The sequence below is a fragment of the Diceros bicornis genome, chromosome 31, assembly GCF_020826845.1.
Source record: "Diceros bicornis minor isolate mBicDic1 chromosome 31, mDicBic1.mat.cur, whole genome shotgun sequence".
NCBI lineage: Eukaryota > Metazoa > Chordata > Mammalia > Perissodactyla > Rhinocerotidae > Diceros > Diceros bicornis.
The window spans coordinates 7,217,190-7,236,118 of NC_080770.1; the positions used below are offsets into that span (position 1 = coordinate 7,217,190).

The window sequence follows — 18,929 nt, forward strand, 5'->3', positions numbered from 1 at the left end:
AACTTGCTTAGATTTTCCCGTAATCCTCAAAGCGTTTCTAAGCGTTAAGATGATGAAGGAAATAGAAAGTGAGCGGTTTGCCTACTTTCATTTTGAAAACCAGAATTAAGACATAGGAATCCCAACAGAGGAGTGCTCTTGTTGCCTTCCTACAAACGCACAAGCGTTTAGAAAACAGACGCCATTTTCCATGAATAAGTCATCTCTATAGTGACCAGGCTCCAAGAAGCCCACACTGGGCAGATCCAGAGCGCTAAGGAGGCTTCACTCCAGTATTTAGGCCTACAGTCCCGGCAAAAGGAACGGTTAACAAATCCATGAATCGACATCAACGGCATTTTTATAGCACTCCAAGACTTATAAAGCATCTACAAATTGTTTCACCTGTTCTTCCAACCACCCTGAGCAGTCAGCTAGACGGTTATTTTTATTTCTTTCCATTCTGATGAGAAGATTGAGGCTCAAAAGGTAACTAATGCCAAATCACAGAGTTTTTGTTAATGAAGGATTTAATTCTTCCGGCTCCGAGTCCAGTGCTCAACCACTCTACCAGTATATCTGTGCAAACAGAAGTCTGTGAGGATTCATCATTTGCTCATTTTTAAAGTCTAGATTGTAGACGGCAACATTTGAAACGGTTAGCTTGCTTTAGGCCTCTTCCTAAAACAAACAGAAAGTCAAATACACTTGAGGACATTCAAGCACACTGACATTTATGAACTGTAATAACCGTAAAAGAGGCAAACTGTCTTTAGGGAGTGTCCCAATAGAGTAATGGTGGTGGTAAAGCCTTTACGGTGCTTTCTAGATTGTCACAATGACTGGGGACTTCACTGACATTCAGTAGTGGAAAAACCAAAAAAGCCAGACATCCTACAACCCACAATTCCTTCAAGTCCTGCACAATTAATAAATGAGTAGCTTCCTACATGATTTCCAGCATTCACGTAGGTGAAAACGGTCCACTCAGGGGCAGAACTAGGTCTTGCAGGGCATAAAGTTTACACAAGCTAGAGGGTCCTCTCAAAAAAAAAGCATACAAAATTATAACTATGAAATTAGGTCTAGGGTTTAAAAATATTAAATACATAGGAGAACACCTAAAGAAAGATTTACAATACTTCTATGCTAAAAAGAGCAAATCAATTTTAAAAGATCTAAATAAATGGAGGGATGTATCACGTCCAAGGATTGAAAGACTCAACGTGTTAAAGATTTCAATTCTCTCCAAATTAATCCACAGAGTCAATGCAATCCTAATAAAATTCTCAAAAAAATTTTTAAGGAAATTGAAAAGTTGATTCTAAAATTTCTAAGGAAATGCAAAGAGAAAAGACTAGTCAAAGCAATCATGAAGAAGCACAAAGCTGAAGATTTACACCATCAGGTAACAGGCCTGTTACAAAGATATATATAGTAATAGAGACGGGGACATTAGTGCAAGCGTGGACAAACTGACCAATGGTATAGAACAGAAAATCTAAAAATAGACGCACGTGTAAAATGTTACATGATTTATGATCAAGGTGACAATGCAGAGAAGTGGAAAAAAGACAATCTTTTAAATAAATAGTGCAAGATTAATTGAATATCCATATGGCAGGAAGTGTATCTTAACCTCTCACGCTACACACAAATATCAATTCCAGATGGACTGTGGACCTAAACGTGAAAAGTAAAACAATACAGCTTGTAGAAGAAAATATTAGAGAACATCTTCATGACCTTGAAGTAGACTAAGATTTCTTAAACAGGACATAAAAACCGCCAAATATAAAGGGAAAAATTGATAAATTGGACTAAATTAAGATTAAGAATTTCTGTTCAGGGGCCAGCCCGGTGGCACGGTTAAGTGCGCGAACTCTGCTTTGGCGGCCCGGGGTTTGCAGATTCAGATCCTGGGCTCGGACTGACGCACTCGGACTGACGTTAGCCCAGGGCCAATCTTCCTCAGCAAAGAGAGGAGGACTGGCAACGGATGTTAGCTCAGGGCTAATCTTCCTCACACACACACACACACACACACACAAAGAATTTCCGTTCATCAAAAGACCCCATTAAATGAGTAAAAAGGCAATCCACAGAATATTGGAAGATATTTGGAAGAAAACGAATTCCTACAAATCAGTAAGAAACAGACAGACAACCCAATAGAAAAATGGTGAAACGACCTGAACAGACAATTCATAAAAGAGGATATCCAGATGGCCGATAAGCTATGAAAAGGTACTCAACATCATGAGGGAAATGGAAATTAAAACCACCAGAGAAACCATTTTACCTCCAACCAGAATGAAATGCAATGAAAACGACAAAGAATACCAGCCGTCAGTGGAGATGTGGCAACTGGAACTCTCGCACCCTGCTAAGCTGAACATACAGATTCCCTAGGATCCAGCAGTTCCACTCCTGGTTATATCCTCAAAAGTAACGAAATGAAGTATCTGAGAGTGCTTATGTCTACTAGCAGACAGGTACAAGAATGTTCTTAGTAGCACTATTCACAGTGTCCCCAAACTGGAAACCTCCCATATGACCATCACCAGCAGAATGGCTAAATAAACTGTGATATATTCACACATGGAATACTATACAGCAACAAGAATAAATGAACTGCAGCTTCATGCAACAATGTAGATGAATCACGCAAACATCAGGTTGAGCAAAAAAAGTTAGATACATACACAGTGCATGAAGTACAAAAGCAGGCAAAACTAACTCAGGCTGCTAGAAATTAGGATACCAGTCATCTTTAGTGGGGGGGAGAGGTAGTGATTAGAAGGGGGCAAGGTAATATTTTGGGGTGTTGGTAGTATTCTGTTTCCTGATATGGGTGTTAGTTATGTGGGTATGTTCAGTTTGTAAAAATTCATCAACTCTTCTTATTATGTGTGTACTTTTCTAAGTATATATTATACTTCAATAAAAAGTTTTTTTTTTAATTAGGAATAGGGCCATGGAAGTAGCCTATGCACACGAAGAACCTTGAAGCTTAAGCTTCATTAGTTTCATAATAAATCTGCCTTTGGTCCCATTGGACAAATATGTATGCAAATAAAAAGCAGTTTATAATTATCTAAGCCTAGAGCTAAATAGATTTTACATAGAAACTTAACTATTTTTTTTTACCTTTTAGTATACCCTGAATTTCCAGGAATGTAACTACTGTGTAAATAAAGGAAAGATTGTACTTTGTTTTGTGTAGAACTTGATGAAAGATTTATTCACCATTCTAGAAAATCATATCACTGATGGCAATGCCACATATCATCTGAGTCACCCACGCAATGCACCTATATCAGTCTCTATTTATGGGTGTCATATTCACAGAGATAAGGCTATGTGTACCTGCAAGTACCTGATGGCTACGGTTTCCAATGTGCTGTGAACATATACAAATGTCTTGAGAATTTACATACAGAAATACATATTATATTACAAATAGCCTTCCTGTATTTTTCCTTTATACTGCAGTTAAGACACTGTAGACGTGTTGGTAGGTTTTATTATCTGGGAATTTCATTTCGGGATAGAAAAGGGGCCATAAAGTCTGATAGTGTCAAGAACCAGTTACAAACCATCAGCCTATCAAAAGAACTGCAAAGAGAATTCTAATTCCTGAACTTAGTAACTGTTCTTTTATGCTACCCACATTATCCAAATCACAAGTTAAGAAATATACTTATCTAAAATGTGAAAAAAAAAAAAAAACCAGAAGAAAGAAAGAAAAGAAAAACCCAGCTGCCATTTTCAAGAGCAATTACCTAAACATATCTATCATAAACTTGATCTAGACATAGTGAGCAGACCAACAGGGAAATAAGAGTTCAAATACAAGATCTGACTGAGCCCTTTTCCTTCTAAATCAGTAAGATTCAGTTTGGCATTCACAGGCAAAGGGCTCCATTATTTTTCTGTTCTCTTTCAAAAATAGCTCCACCTTCAAGATTACACAAATTAGATCATTCTGCAGCAGGATTCCTCCTTACAGAGCAGCTCCTAGGACGCACAGACAGGCTGTCTGCTGGAGCAAACCAGTCATTTAAAAAAAAACAGATGTTTTTACTTTCCAGTTTCACTGGGTTAGTAACAAAGGATATTCGCTCTAGTTGTCAATGGCTTCTGCACTAGATCTTCCTCATCAAAAACCATCAAATAGTAAGGATCACAGAGGAGATACCAGACCAAGTAAACGTGACAGCAGAATAATTAGGGATGTGAGACTCAGCTGCTCCAACAGCTTCCTCATGGCCTACAGCATAAAAAGAATTCATCTAGATTTTTAACACAATCAATTGCCAACCTACGGATTATTCCATCACCCAGGAAATTCCCAAGGAAATTTATTCCCAATTAGTTACAAATGGCAAAAGCAGAAACAAACTTCCTCAAGAGCTTTGAAGAGTTCTGTTACACAGATCTCGTTCTCATATAATGTCACTTAAGAAAAAGAGATGACAATAACAATCAGTTTATTTGTAAAAACCAGAAAACTGACACAAGGAAGTTAAATGAAATTTTGAGCTCATCCTTGAATCCTTTTCTTCTGTTATACCCCAAATCCAATCCATAAGCAAATCCTTTAGGCTGGAAAACATATCCAGCATCTGACGACTCCTCACCTCCTCCACCTCTACAACCCCGGTCCACACCAACGCCAGCTCCCACTCCATCATCATACTACTCCTAACTGGACTCCCTGCTTCACTCCTGCCCTCCTCCACAGGCTAGTCTACACAGTGGCCAGTGGTGATTTTAATGTGGAAGTCATTATCATGCCTCTTTTCTGGCTTGAAACCCCCAATGGCTTCCCATCTCACTCAAGGTCAAAGCTAGAGTCCTGCCCTGGCCTACAAGATCTGGCCCCCTTCACTTCTCTGATTTTCTCTCCCATTCTTCTCCGCCTCGTTCACTTGGCTCCAGCCCACTGGCCTCCCGGATGTTCCTGGAATCTACCAATACTTGCTATTCCCTCTACCGGCTTGCCTAATGTTGCTCCACAAGGATTGTTCACCTTCTCTGAGGCTGTCTAGACCACCTTATTTATGACTGTAACACTCTCTCTGCCCCATTTATCACCACTTCCTACTTTAATTTTCCCCATCGGACATGCCCTATCATTTGCTCACTTATTTGCTTATTGTCTAAGGCCCATCCTGCCCCTAGAAGGTAATCTCCAGGAGAGCCAGGATTTTGTCTGTCTTACTGACTGCTCTCTCCTCGGTGGCTAAAATGGTGGCTGGCACATGACGTATGCTCAATAAGTATCCGCTGAGTAAATGAAGTTACTATTAGGTAGAAGAAGAGTTATAGAGACTTATCCAAACCCATGGTGAGGTAAAGCCAAACAAGAACACAAATTCTAAAGCCCAAGTATTTTTGGTGTACAGTTTTAAAGAGATTATAGCAACTTGCTGACTTTTTTCCTCCAGAGATATTATAATAGGAGGAAATACCTGAATGAGCATCAAACAAAACAAAACAAAACAAAACCCAAATAGAGCCATCATCTCAAACAGTCATTTTTTCTATAAAATGCTCTCTTACACGGACTCAAATAAGGCGAAGCCTCACCACACTGAGACATGGCATTCATTTGTCAGTGAGGTTGTCCAGACCTGGGCCCTTCTGGAACATAAGTAAATGTATCACTTGGCCCAAGTCCAAAGCACACCAAACTAATCTTATGCCAGATCTTTGTTTAGGAGATCATGTCCCATTTCCAGCCCAAGTCTTTGTTTCCCCAGTGAGATGATACCTTCCTTTTTCTCCATGGAGTGAAAAGTCAAACAAAAAGATCAATGGGCAATGTTTAACAATAATAGAGCTATTCCTTTTTATAAGTTTTTTTAAAAAAGGAAAGATAGAGGGGATTATCTACAAGTAATAAAAACAAAGCGATAATGATATTACATAGTTAATGAACAGTTCTCCCCATTAAAGGCAAGAGCATAAACAATTTATTGCACATTTTGGTGGCAGAGAGGAAATACAATTAAATCGATTAATAGCCACAAGAGTTTTTATGTTCCCAGAGGACCCTGGTTTCCAGAGTTGCTTATTCATTTCCATCCACAGCAAAAATGGAACATGGCAGAGATGACAGAATGCCGTAGACGACTTTCCACTTATTTTAATTACGAGAAGACAATTTTTTTAAACAATAGACTTAGGTAGATTACACTGTCACATTCCATTGGGTATGAGCTGCAAGAGCCAAACAAAAACCTACTTGTGAAGACAAAGTAAATGATGACTAATGTAAAATCAGGTCTAGCACAGGTCCACCAATATTATACCATCATATTCGTAGTTTCACTGACATTACCCAACGATGCGAAGGTAGTGATTTCTAGGAATAGAGATGCTCAAACATTTTACAAACGTTTTGTTTCTCTTCATAACAAATCAACAAGGCAAAAAGAAGGTATCCTCACTTTTAAAAATCAGGAAACAAGGTGAATTGCCCAGAGGTCATCAAAACAAACTTAACCAAGAACTAGATACAGGGCTTTACTTACAAATCCATAATACTCCAACCCAAACGCAAAATGTGACTTGCATCTCTAACTGTATCTTCAATGACTCCCTAAGACTTTAGAAGATTAAACCCCTACCCTAAACTTACCAGCAATCCTACCTCTCTGGAGAACAACCCAGACTGAGAGGTAAGCAAAATGTTTCTTCCTCACCCCTAAAACACCGCTGCTGTGAATCTCACGTTCTCAGAGTATACTGCCCATTATTCAGCCTCATATTCAGAGCCCAATCATTCTTAACATATTTGATCATCTGGTTCTTCAGTTCATGATATATTAGAAGCAACAAAGCAGAAAGAAAGCATACTGATAGCAATAGGCAGAAACAAACACAAAAACTTAAAAAGCAAACACGTGAGTTTGAAAATAGTTACATACCACACACCAATCTACACTCCCTGACGTCCACCATGAGGATCCCACTCATCATGATGATCCACACTTGAGAAGAGGTTAATCTGTGTTTTATTCTTAAGGAAGAACCAGAAACATGTAAATATATTTGCAGGTTTCCAACCAAAATGGGAAAATAAAGTCTTGGTGCTTATTCAAGGGAAAAATTAACATACATACAAAGATCCAACGTTTCATGATAGGCCTTAAATGTATTATCAGGTTGCTCCTGTAAAAGTAGAATACAGTTTTTCTATAGTTTGAGACATAAAAAGGAAAGTTTAAGGAGACAAGGGGAAATTATCAATTCCATTTAAACCCTCATTTTCCTAGGAGTCGTTCAGCTTTTATTAGTGATAAATGGCTGGCTGTAAACCGGTTTAGTTGCTCTTCGGGCTGCCAAAGCTGAGCTAAAGAAGTCAGCAGGTAGAATAGGGAAGCTGTCACGTCAAGTTGGCTGAAAACAAAGTTGTGGTTTGCAGGCGGGGCCTGCACCATCTCTTCCGTTCATATAAGCTGGCAGGATGTAGAAGCAGGATCCCGAACCAGCCACTGCTTCAGAGAACCGAAATACATGCTCTGACTTTCTAGTCTATTAAGCTTGGGGTTTGGCAGGATCTGTGTCTAAAGTGAACCCAAGACCTTCTGATGGTCCCACTGAGGAAATCAGAGTATCAACAAAGTTGCCCTGATTCTAGAAAGAATGCACTTTTTGGAAGGGTGTGGGGGAGAGACAGAGAAGCTGGACTGGCAATAAAGATAGCAATAGTAATAGCTAATATTTTTAAGTGTTTTCTATGTGTCACATCAGCACTTAACTTGTATTAATCTCATTTAATCCTTATAATAAATGAGGGTCAGAGACAATTATTATGCCCATTTCACAGATGAGAAAACTGAAGCATTAGAGAGGTTAAATGATTGGCGCAAGTCACTCGAAGAGTAAACTAAACTATCAAGTCAGGATGAAAATCCTAGCTAACTGGCTCCAGAACTGACACCCACAGCCACTGTGCTATGAAGCCTCTCACTGTCGATAATGCTTAATAGAGTAGCATTCTGTAATTCCAACACGACAAAGTATAAAGTGTTAAATATTATTTGCCAACTATGAGAACCAGAAAGGGCTTGGGGTCACCAAGTTTAAACAAAGAAATAGCTCTGGTGTCAGACAATCATGAGACATAAGACAAATTCCAGCTCCACCGACCGCTAAACTATGTAGCCTTGCAAAAATGCCTTCACCACACTGGGCCCTGAGTTCCCTTTCTGGGAAAGGGATCTCAGCACCTGCCTCTGATGGTTACCGTGGCATGCAGTAAATGCTCAATTAGTCAGGTTCACATCATTCAGGCCTCAGCTCAAAGGTCACCTCCCAGAGGCCTTCTCTGACCACCCTATCCAAAACAGCCCTGCTTCCAACACTCTCAATTCCCTACTTTGTTCTATTTTCCCTCACGGCACTACTCACTACCTGACAATTTATTATACATCTAATTATTTGCTTATTATCTGTCTCCCTGCACCAGAACGTAGCTCTAGGAGAGAACAGACTTTTTCAACCTGTTTGCTGCTGTTTCCCCAGCACCTCGGGCAGTGCTTGGCACATGGAAATACTCAATAAATATTTGTTGAATGAAAGATTCGTGTATAATAGATTTTCATTCCATAAACGTTACAAATAAACAGGCACTGTTCATTTGACAAATGTATTTACTGAGCACTTATAAAGTAACTGCATAAATGAACACCATTATTTCAAATAATGATAACTAGTTGTGAAGATTTGTAAACTCCCAGAATGGACTGGGCGGGTGAGGGCAGCTTTCCAAGGTGGCAGGTCAACTGAGACCTGAATGATACCCAGGAGCCAGCCACACGATGATCTGGGGACAGAGCAGCCCAGCTAGAGGACACAGCAAGAGCAACAGCCCGAAGGCAGAGGTGACCATGCTGGGCCCAGCCTGTCCAAAGCCAGTGAGCACAGGGGAAGGGGTCACAAAATAATGTGCCTCCTAAGTCATAAAAAAGGTTTTGTTCTAAGTATGATGAAAAGTTATTTGATGGTGTCTCTTATCTTCACCCACTAGAATGTACACCTCATGAGACCAAGGATTCTGTTTGTGGCACACACCAGCTGTACTATAAGCATGTGCTAAATGAATGATTGGGAAGATTATGAAGAGGGGAGTACGATGATGTGATTTTCATTTTTAAACTATCACTCTGAACTGCTACTAGTGGTTACCTTCTGGGAGGAGACCAGGGTGGCAGAGGATGGGTAGAATTACAAAGAGTGGAGTGCAATGCATTTGAGAAGTACCATAAAGCAGAGAAACAGGAGGAAAAAGCTCCTCTCTGAACCCTGAAGCCATCTGGTATTTTTAAACAAGAGACAGGAAAAGGTCAGTGAAGAGGGATCAAACAAATGACACCTGATGTCCTAAGCCTTTTGTGTTTTCCTAAACCATTAAAACAGAAAAAAAACTGCTACAAAGAATCTCTATCTCACCTATGAAAAGAGGAACAAAGGAAACTCAGAGACAGATACGCACACACACACCGTTCTGGAGAACAAGTGTAAAGAAAAAGCATCTTCCTATATCTAAGCACAATAACCAGTCTAAATTTCCTCAAGGACAATTAATACGCCAATTTCATCTAAAATGTCACCTGGGGAAATCTTGCTCACAATAAGGTTTTGAGAGGCAGACAGTCATTTGGAGGAGTTACGCATTCTACAAAGAGAAGAACAGGTATTGCAGTAGGAATCAAGTTTCAAAACATCGCTCCTTTCATATCTACCTATATCTGTATCAGTGACTAAGAAAAACCTAGCAAGTCAATGACTCACAGTGTAATTTCTAAGATGCACATCACAGTTCCAAGATGTTTTTGCCAAAATAATCTAGGGCTAATACCTAATGTCTGTGTTTACAGAACTAAAAGTACTGAAAGTGCTGAGAGGATGGAGGAAACACAGGTTTACCTGGGAGTTCACAAGGACCATGACTCCCAAGGGGAAAGAACAGTCTTCAGGGTCAGAAAGACTGGTGGAGCGGGAACTGAGCTCAGATATTCTGACCTTTAATGCATCTTAAAAACTCTAAAAGAACCTACACAAACATTACATAAATAAATGAAGGTGCCATTATCAACACTAACTTAGTACCCATGCCTCATCATCCCCCCACCACGAGAAAAGCAGTGGTCTAGAACATTCTCCATTCACCAGCTTGCTCCCATTAAAAATGAACAAGCAACTCTAGAACCAAGAAGAGAAGGAAGTGAATGGAGGGAAACTTCAGTCTCTCCTGTCTTCATCCATTCAATCTGTACTTTTTCTTTACAGCTTCATTGTGATATAAAATTCATAAAGTTCACCCCTTTAAGGTGTACAATCGAGTAGAGTCAATATGTATTTTTAAATATATATATATTTTTAAATTTCTTGTCTTTTTTTGTTTTGTTTTGTTTTGTTTTGTTTTTTTGGTGAGGAAGATTGTCCCTCAGCTAACATCTGCTACCAGTCTTCCTCTATTTTTTGTATGTGGGACACTGCCAGATACAAAATTCAGGATGGCTTGATGAGCGGTGTACATAGGTCCATGCCCAGGATCTGAACCCGCAAACCCCAGGCCGCCAAAGCAGAGCCTGCGAACTTAACCACTATGCCACCAGGCCGGCCCTAAATATACATACATATACTTTTTTTGTGTGTGTGTGTGTGTGTGAGGAAGATCAGCCCCCAGCTAACATTCATGCTAATCCTCCTCTTTTTTGCTGAGGAAGACCGGCTCGGAGCTAACATCTATTGCCAATCCTCCTCCTTTTTTCCCCCAAAGCCCCAGTAGATAGTTGTATGTCACGGTTGCACATCCTTCTAGTTGCTGTATGTGGGACGCGGCCTCAGCATGGCCGGAGAGGTGGTGCGTCAGTGCGCGCCCGGGGTCCGAATCCCGGCCGCCAGCAGCGGAGCCGCGCACTTAACCGCTAAGCCACGGGGCCGGCCCCTAAATATATATTTTTAAAACAACATTTACTGGCCTTTTTTGTAATATATGTCTATTGTAGAAAGTTTAGAAATCACCAGAAAGTATATCAAGACAAAAATTAAAATAATACATAATCCTACCATCTAAAAACCATTTTAAAGTTAATGCCTCCAGACAGTTTTCTCAATAGATATTGACTAAGACCCAAAACTGTGGGAAATAAATGGCAGGGAAGCACCAGGAAGCAAATTCCCCCCAGGAAGAAGTGAACAGAGAAGGTAATAACATTTAAAGGGGAAAAACTAAAAAAAGAAAACTAATGGGCCCTTGAAATAGTGAAGAAAACCGGCATTTTAAAATAATCTGGAAGAGGACAAAGTAATCAGTTTAATCAAATGAATAAGGAGAAACCATAAATATTAATACCAGAAATGCCATACTTAGGCAATTTTCTCTCTAAAACAGTGTTATCTAATAGAACTTTCTGTGGTCCTGGAAACCTTCTAGATCTGCCCTGTCCAATATGGATGCCACTAGCCACACATGACTAGGGTGACATGAAATGTGGCTAGTGCACCTAAGGAAGAGAATTTTTAATTTTATTCTATTTTAATTAATTTTAATTTAAATAGCCACATGTAGCTAGTGGCTACTGTATTGGACAGCACAGCTTACGATCTTAAGACATAATTGAACGTCAAATAGAATGTTTTAAGGAACTGTTTTCTAAAATACATAAGCTAAGTAACAATATTTCCTAATTTACTGGCCTTCTCTACTGAGCTACCCAAGGTAGATGCCAGGTACAGGTCTGCCTAAGTGGCTCCCTGAGCTGGGACTACAGCCTTTCTCTGGTTTGTAATAAGGTAGAAGGGAACGCGAGTCCAGCAGGCTTTCTAATCAGACTGCCCTGTGAACAGCAGTAAGAGGGAAACACTAGAGTTGGTGCCTCGGCACACATCTTGGTTCTCTAAAGCCCTCAGAAGCTATGCTGGTTATTCTTCCAACTAGGCCTCGAGAAGGGAGGATTCTGTCAGTGCTTGCCAATCTAGAACCAAACCACCTTGCTCAATTCTAGCCCAGCGGGCCTCTGAAAGACATTCTAAGACCAACTTCAAACTCTCTTTTCTCAACAGCCCTTAATAGCGCTCCAAACTCCAGCTGGAAAAAGACCAACTTGGACAATCATTCCCACAACCCTGGACTCCCAGAGTGTGATGCCACAGATGCAAGACAAGCCGACTCCAAATTTCAGAGGACCCACTGAGCCTTCAAGCCCAGGCCAAAACAGAACAAGCCTCCTGGGGTGAAGCAGTGAGAAGACACAGTCCAAACATTTTCTGCCTTGCACCTCCCTCATGCACACTGAGGCAAGTGCTAACAGTTAACAGTGGCAGCTTATTGGCTCAGGAAAGAAATTGGAAAACTAGTTTAAAAAGAAATCACATAGGGGCCAGCCCGGTGGCGCAAGCAGTTAAGTGCTCGCGCTCCGCTGCGGCGGCCCGGGGTTCGCCGGTTCGGATCCCGGGCGCGCACCAACGCACTGCTTGTTAAGCCATGCTGTGGCGGTGTCCCATATAAAGTAGAGGAGGATGGGCACGGATGTTAGCCCAGGGCCAGTCTTCCTCAGCGAAAAAGAGGAGGATTGGCATTGGATGTTAGCTCAGGGCTGGTCCACCTCACAAAAAAAAAAAAAAAAAGAAATCACATAACCACTAATGTGTCCAAAAGATCTGTAAACCAATACATGTAAAACGGACTCTGTGAAAGTCATTCTCTTTCTGACTTAAGGAATCTGAGCTTTCACAGGGACGATGGATACTATTACCCCGATAGAGAGGATATTCTATTACAACACTCACAACGTGAAATTCAAATCTGCTAAGGTACAAACATGATTTTAAGACTTTTAATGCTAGGGAAATAATAGAAATTTCACCAGGTCTCTCTTATTGGATTAATTACATTGACTTTATATTTGTCATTTAAGAAGTACTTTCTCCCGTGGATCTGTGGTCCTCTTTTACATTTGTTTCACCCACATCTTAGAATAGATAGTAAGTAAACGTATTTCCAATCAATGGATGAAAAAACTAAAGTGTGGGACAGTTTGCCCTAGCATACAATAAGAACACAGAGCAATATATCCTGGCCTGCCTAGGGCTTTTGTGGTTAGAGGGGCAACTGTTCACAAGTGTTTTCATCAAAGTAACACTTCTCCTCCAGGCCTGTCATGCCAGCTCAGCCATGGCCTTTAGCTCTAACACTTCTGTCCAATAAGACTTAACTTCAGTACCTACTTTTTAAATTTTTTTTTAAATGTGGTCTAAGGCAAAATGTGACTAATAATACTGAACTCCTTCCTTAAGCACACACACAGACAAGGATATGCAAATACGCTTTGTACTCAAAGACAAATGTGACACAGACTGTGAGTGATACAGCAGAGCACATGTTGTCTCCTAATAATTACTTTTGAGCCACTGCAGAGATGTCGTACGCTTGTGAAATTTAATAATTTTTCTGCCTCTCCTACTTAAGCAACTCAAAAAGAGAAAAGAACCTCAAGGAAAACTTTACACACAAAGACCGAAGAGAAGGGATCAGTAATGAGACTCTAAAACCCTTCCTTTAACATCAAGCACCATGCCACCTGGTACCTACAATGGCGCCACACCACTATCCATACCATGGACCGTAGAAGAGGAAGCTCCTTAGTATGGAGGGAAAACAATGCCAACTTCTAAAGCTGTGAATTTCATAAAGGAACTATAATAGACCTACCTGCTTGTAACAGAATCTGAAAAGTCAATCATATTTCACAGTGATTACCTCTGAGGAGTGAGAAAAGAGATAAGACTGAGGTTTTTTCCTTTACAGTTTCCATCTCTCTGTACTGCTTGAATTTCTAATCATGGACACGTATTAGTCTTTTGTTTTGTTTTGTTTTTCCCCAAAGCTCCAGTAGTTGTACGTCACAGTTGCACATCCTTCCAGCCGCTGCATGTGGGAAGCGGCCTCAGCATGGCCGGAGAAGCGGTGCATCGGTGCGCGCCCGGGGTTCTGAACCCGGGCCGCCAGCAGCAGAGCGCGCGCACTTAACCGCCAAGCCACGGGGCCTGCCCTGTATTAGTCTTTTATTTAAAAAAAAATGCTGGTAAAAACGGCAATTTAGTTATTTTAAAGCCAATTACAGGTATGCTCTTCTATAAAAAGTTAAAAAAAAACACTATGGATTCTGAGAGAATTTAGATGTTAAGAGCAGAGTCCATACTTGAAAATATCTTTATTTAAGTATCTAATAAAAAGGATTTTTTTTTCAAAAGTAATTACATTTCTATCAGGATCAAGAAAAGGATTGTGACCTTCTTAACACCCAACTTTTCAACACTCTGCACTAGGTAGAAGATCACATTTTCTTGACTGAATCTCACAACATTTTATATATATCTAACCTTAGATCCACAATAAAGTCTACATTTTTTAAGTACATATATGTCATATGTGTGTGTCTCATCTGAGTTACACAAGACAAGAATGTTAATTCTAGACCATATACAGAGTGCTGTATACAGAGTGCACGCTGCCAATATATTCTAAACAACATGAACAACACCAAGGAGACCTCAAATTAACCGGATGACTCTTAATAATTGAAAGGGCCAATAGCAGGCCATTTTCTCCCCACAGGGTGTTATTTTCCATCCTGCAGATAAAACAGCATGCTCCAAAGAGCACACAAGCGTTCCACAAGGAGCTGAGAGGCACAAGGTTGACGGGTGAAAAACAAAGTCAGAGCAGGACAGCTGACAATCTCAAGGACTGGTCAGTAGACATGACATAACTGCACGCTCCCTGCAGATGAAAACAACAAATCAGCCTAAGCCTCTCACGCCAAGTTAGCATAATAATTCCTGATCTGATCAGGATGTCTGGCTGTTTCTGGGGCTAACAATTTATTATGTGGACTTTTCAGTGACCAAGAGGGGCAGACCAAAAATCAACAGCAAGCAGTGATTTTATTTATTCTCCTCTGTTACCCAGTGGCTTCTTGCCAGCAGGCTCATGCCTTTTCAATCTAACAAGCTAGAGAAGGCAGCTGTCCAAATGTCAACAGTCAAACACAGTGATGGATGTGAAGGAAGGACCGGCCAGCAGGCTTTATTAACCCTGGCCCATGTAGGAAGGGACACAGTGCTTTATGTTTGAAAGGGGGAGATTAGAATACTTCAGCTATAGAAGGGCCTAGATAGAAAGAGAAAGAGAGGCCTGCTGAGGACCAAGAGAGGAACGCCATCACATACTCAACTCCCACTTGAGTCTGGTGTTGTGCTAGGGCTCTGGCCAAACCAAACTAAACTAACGTGGCTCCTGATTACGCTAAAGAAAGGACAGAGAAAAAAGAAAGTGTAAGTCAGCGAAGTGAATGCCAAAACACAGAGAACATGAAGAGCACAGGGGGGCTAACGGAAATCCAGCACTGCCTAAAAGCGTTCCAGATGTGTACCCTGCAAAGAGCAATTCCACCCCTAAATATAAAGAAACTTTTGTAAGGAGTCCTGGACAAAAATATTTACTGTTCATGGTAAACAGGAAACAACTCTATATTCATGAAAAGGAGAATTATGCTATATCCATACGATGAAATTTTATCCATTAATTAAAATATTTAAACTAGAGCTACCATACAACATTGATGATTCTCATAAACTTAACATTGAGTTAAAAAAAAACACATTAAAATAGGTCACAGAACGTATACAGTATGATAATAATTTATATAAACCTCAGAAACATCCAAAACTAAAAAATATCGTTTAGAGATGCACATATGTAGTAAAACTATTTTTAAAAGACAAGAGAAATGATAAACAGACAATTCAGAATAGTGTTTACCTTTGCGGGGGGGAAGAAGGGGATGTGGTTAGGAAGGGGCATCCTGAAGGCTGCAACATAACTGATAACACTCGATTTCTTAAGCTGAGTCAAGTACAGAATTCTACTCCTCATCATATTTTTAATATCCTATCTAAGAGATATATATATAAAATGTTGTAAGCGTGAAATAATTCAAAATAAACAGAGGAAAAAAGAAAAATAAATAGAGTTAAAGGTGGAACCAGACAATGCTCCCTAACCCCGATTTACAGATCCATCTGCCCAAGGCTGGGCTAACACAGGAAGGAGTGAGCCCAAGACTCCAAGGGAACAGAATCAATTCAGCTTAGAGGTGACAGAAAGACCACCTCCAGGCACCTCTCTGCGCTTACTGGGCGAAACCAGCTCCACAGTGTCTACTCAAGGGGTAAACTGTAAGACACCGCACACTGTCCCCAAAGAGTTGGAGGAAGACTGCACTGCCAATACAGAAACAGAAAACATGCCAAACTCAGGCATATTTTACCAATGGAAGGAAAGTCCCCAGATGGTTCCAAGAGACAGAGGAATGAATTTTGGAACAAGGCAGTAATTTTATGTAGCCCTGCAGGAAGGAGAGGATGAAAAATACTCTTGAAGACACACTGAATAGGACTTCTACAAGAGCGTAGAGACCAGCACGGACTGTGTGTAATGTGAAGTACGAATAAACATGTGTATGGAAGACTAACTAGAAGCCCCAGGGGTTACTATACTAGCTTTACCTGGCAGAAGGTGACAGCCGAATTTGGCACATGCTGAGTATGTTGGGAAATAAAAATATCGAGAGAGATCTATACCACATCTATGCAACGTATGTACAGCCCACGGGCGCCGGCGAGGCAGGGAAAGTCTGTGACTCACGCGGGGAAACTGACCGTCAGGAAGGCCGCATTCGGTCAGATCAACGAGAGAAGGCCCAGGGCTGGGAGGCAGGAGGCCCCGCTCAGGGAGGGGAAGAGGGTGGTCCCGGCCCGAGGCAGAAGGTGGGGCTGCAGGAGAGGGCGGGGTCCCCGCAGGAGGAGTCCTGGGAGGCCAGGCAGGAGCCAGGCAGCGGGGCGGCGGAGGCGGGGGGATCTAAAGTGAGGGGCGCCCCCTTGGGCGATGGGACGGGGAGGAATGGGAAGGTGGGGGCCTGCCACAGACCCGGCCCGGCGGCCCCCGAGGGCCCAGTCCCCTGCCCGCCGCTCACCTGGGCACGCAGCTGGACGAGCTCCGGTCCACCTCCCAGGTGGCGTACAGGTTCATCTGCACGGGGGCGGGGGTGCGGCCTGGCCCCGGGCCGCCGGGAGGCGCGGAGCCCGAGGCCACCGCGACGGCCATGGAGGTGGAGGTGGACGAGGACGAGGAGGAGGCGGCCGCCGCCGAGGTGGATGAGGACGACGAGGTGGCCTGGGCCAGCTTGGGGGGCGTCGGCTGCTGCTGCGGCGGCTGCTGCGGCGGCGGCGGCTGCTGCGGGGACTGGGCGACCCCTGAGCCCCGCTGGCCGCTGCCGCCCCCGGCGCCTCCGGGACCACCGCCCGCCCCTCCGCGTTCCGCCATGGCCGGGCCCGGGGTGGGGGAGCGGGGGCTAGGGGGATCGAGGCGACGCCGAGCAGACGCCCAAGCTTCTCCCGCGGCGGCGGCGGGGACTCGGCTCGTCTCCTCAGCCCGCCCGCCCGAGCGCGCGAGCGAGCGCGCGAGAGGCTGCACGCACGCGCGGGGCCTCCCGGCGCGCGGTCCTCGCGCTCGCCCGCCGCTGCCTGTTGCGGCTCGCGCCGCCGAGACACTGGGTGGGCGTGTCCGGGGAGGGGGCGGGGAGCCCCGGCTCGCGCCCGCCCCACCCAACCCCGAGGGGCGGGGCCCGGGCTCGCGCTCGCGCCCCCGGCCGGCCTGTGGGCGCTCGCCCCCGCTCCTTGGAGGAGGGGTCTGCGGCCGGCGCGCGCTCGGCCTGACCTTCCCCTCAAATCCGCGCGGGCGGTAGCCAGCCGACGCCGTCCTCCCCTCTCCCATCGTCCTCTCGCCGGCGGCGGCAGCCGGGCCAGCGGAAATCCCGCTTTTCCGGGGCGCGGCCCCGGCCGGGAGGGAGCTGCGGCGGGAGCGCGCCTCGGCCCCCTCGGGTCTGCGGAGCCTAGGCAGAACCCGCACCCGGCCCAAGCCGGCTTTCCGACAGCCCACCCGGCCCCCGCCCTGCCGGCCCCGGGGTTTCTTTGCCACGACCAGCAACGGGAGCGATGGAGAACCAGCGGCCACCGCCACGGGCGCCCATGGGCCGTAAAGTTTCCCCCGCTGCTTCTCTCCAGTGTGGGCAGAGGCTCAGGGACCTAGCGTCCAAAATGCCCTTGGCACGGGTGAATTATAAAGCTAAGTAAGCCCTGGCCCATCTGGAGCCAACCTTTCTCCTTTTCTGTTCCTACATCCCCCTTCCTCTAAAGAACCATTAGAGCCCCAAGTCCCCCATCCCAGCCCTCAATTTCTTCCACTTGGAATGTTTTTTCTGCTTCATCACTTACTAAACTTCTAAAATTGTATTCCTTCCAAGGCCTAGCTCCACACTCCCTCCTCCAGAAACCATCTTGGAGCCTCCTGCACATCGTCACCTCAGTTGGTGCACTTACACCACCACCAGTGGTACAACAGCAGTCTGTGACTTCACTCCCCCGCGCTCCATAAATGCCTGTTGGACCCATCCGTCCAACCTAGTCTAGCCTGTCAAGACGACTTCTTGGGTGGGGGGATTAGAATGTAGAGAAAGCATGCTACACACACACACACACACACCAAAACCTGGAGACTGGTTGGTTGAAACCACCCAGGGGCTCACATGGACTCAGGACCATCTAGATTTGGAGCTGTGTTCTCTCCCAGGTAAGGACTTGGATTCTTGGTCTATTAGGAAGGCCTGACCTGGCCTACTTCCCAAGCCCACTGTATGTCCTCAGCCCAGCCAGGGCGCTAAGCTGGCTATTTTTACTCCCCAAGGACAAAGCAGTAAGGTCAAACCAGACCCTGAGGTACTTCCCCAAGCCTTCCTAGGAAGGCGGCAGTGGTACAGCACACAGTTGCAGCATGGCTTTGGCTTCATCACCAGTCTCAACTGCAACAT

At 43.7% G+C, this 18,929-nt stretch overlaps 1 protein-coding gene across 1 annotated transcript in view; it reads right to left on the bottom strand.

The window, feature by feature from the left end:
* PACS1 (phosphofurin acidic cluster sorting protein 1) overlaps positions 1-17,529 on the bottom strand; it is a 141,741-nt gene extending 124,212 nt beyond the window's left edge. Inside the window, exon 1 of the mRNA XM_058526325.1 lies at positions 17,037-17,529. Coding sequence (XP_058382308.1) covers positions 17,037-17,386 — 350 coding nt within the window. The 5' untranslated portion in view covers positions 17,387-17,529. The remainder of the gene's footprint in view (positions 1-17,036) is intronic.
* Positions 17,530-18,929: the final 1,400 nt, after the last annotated feature.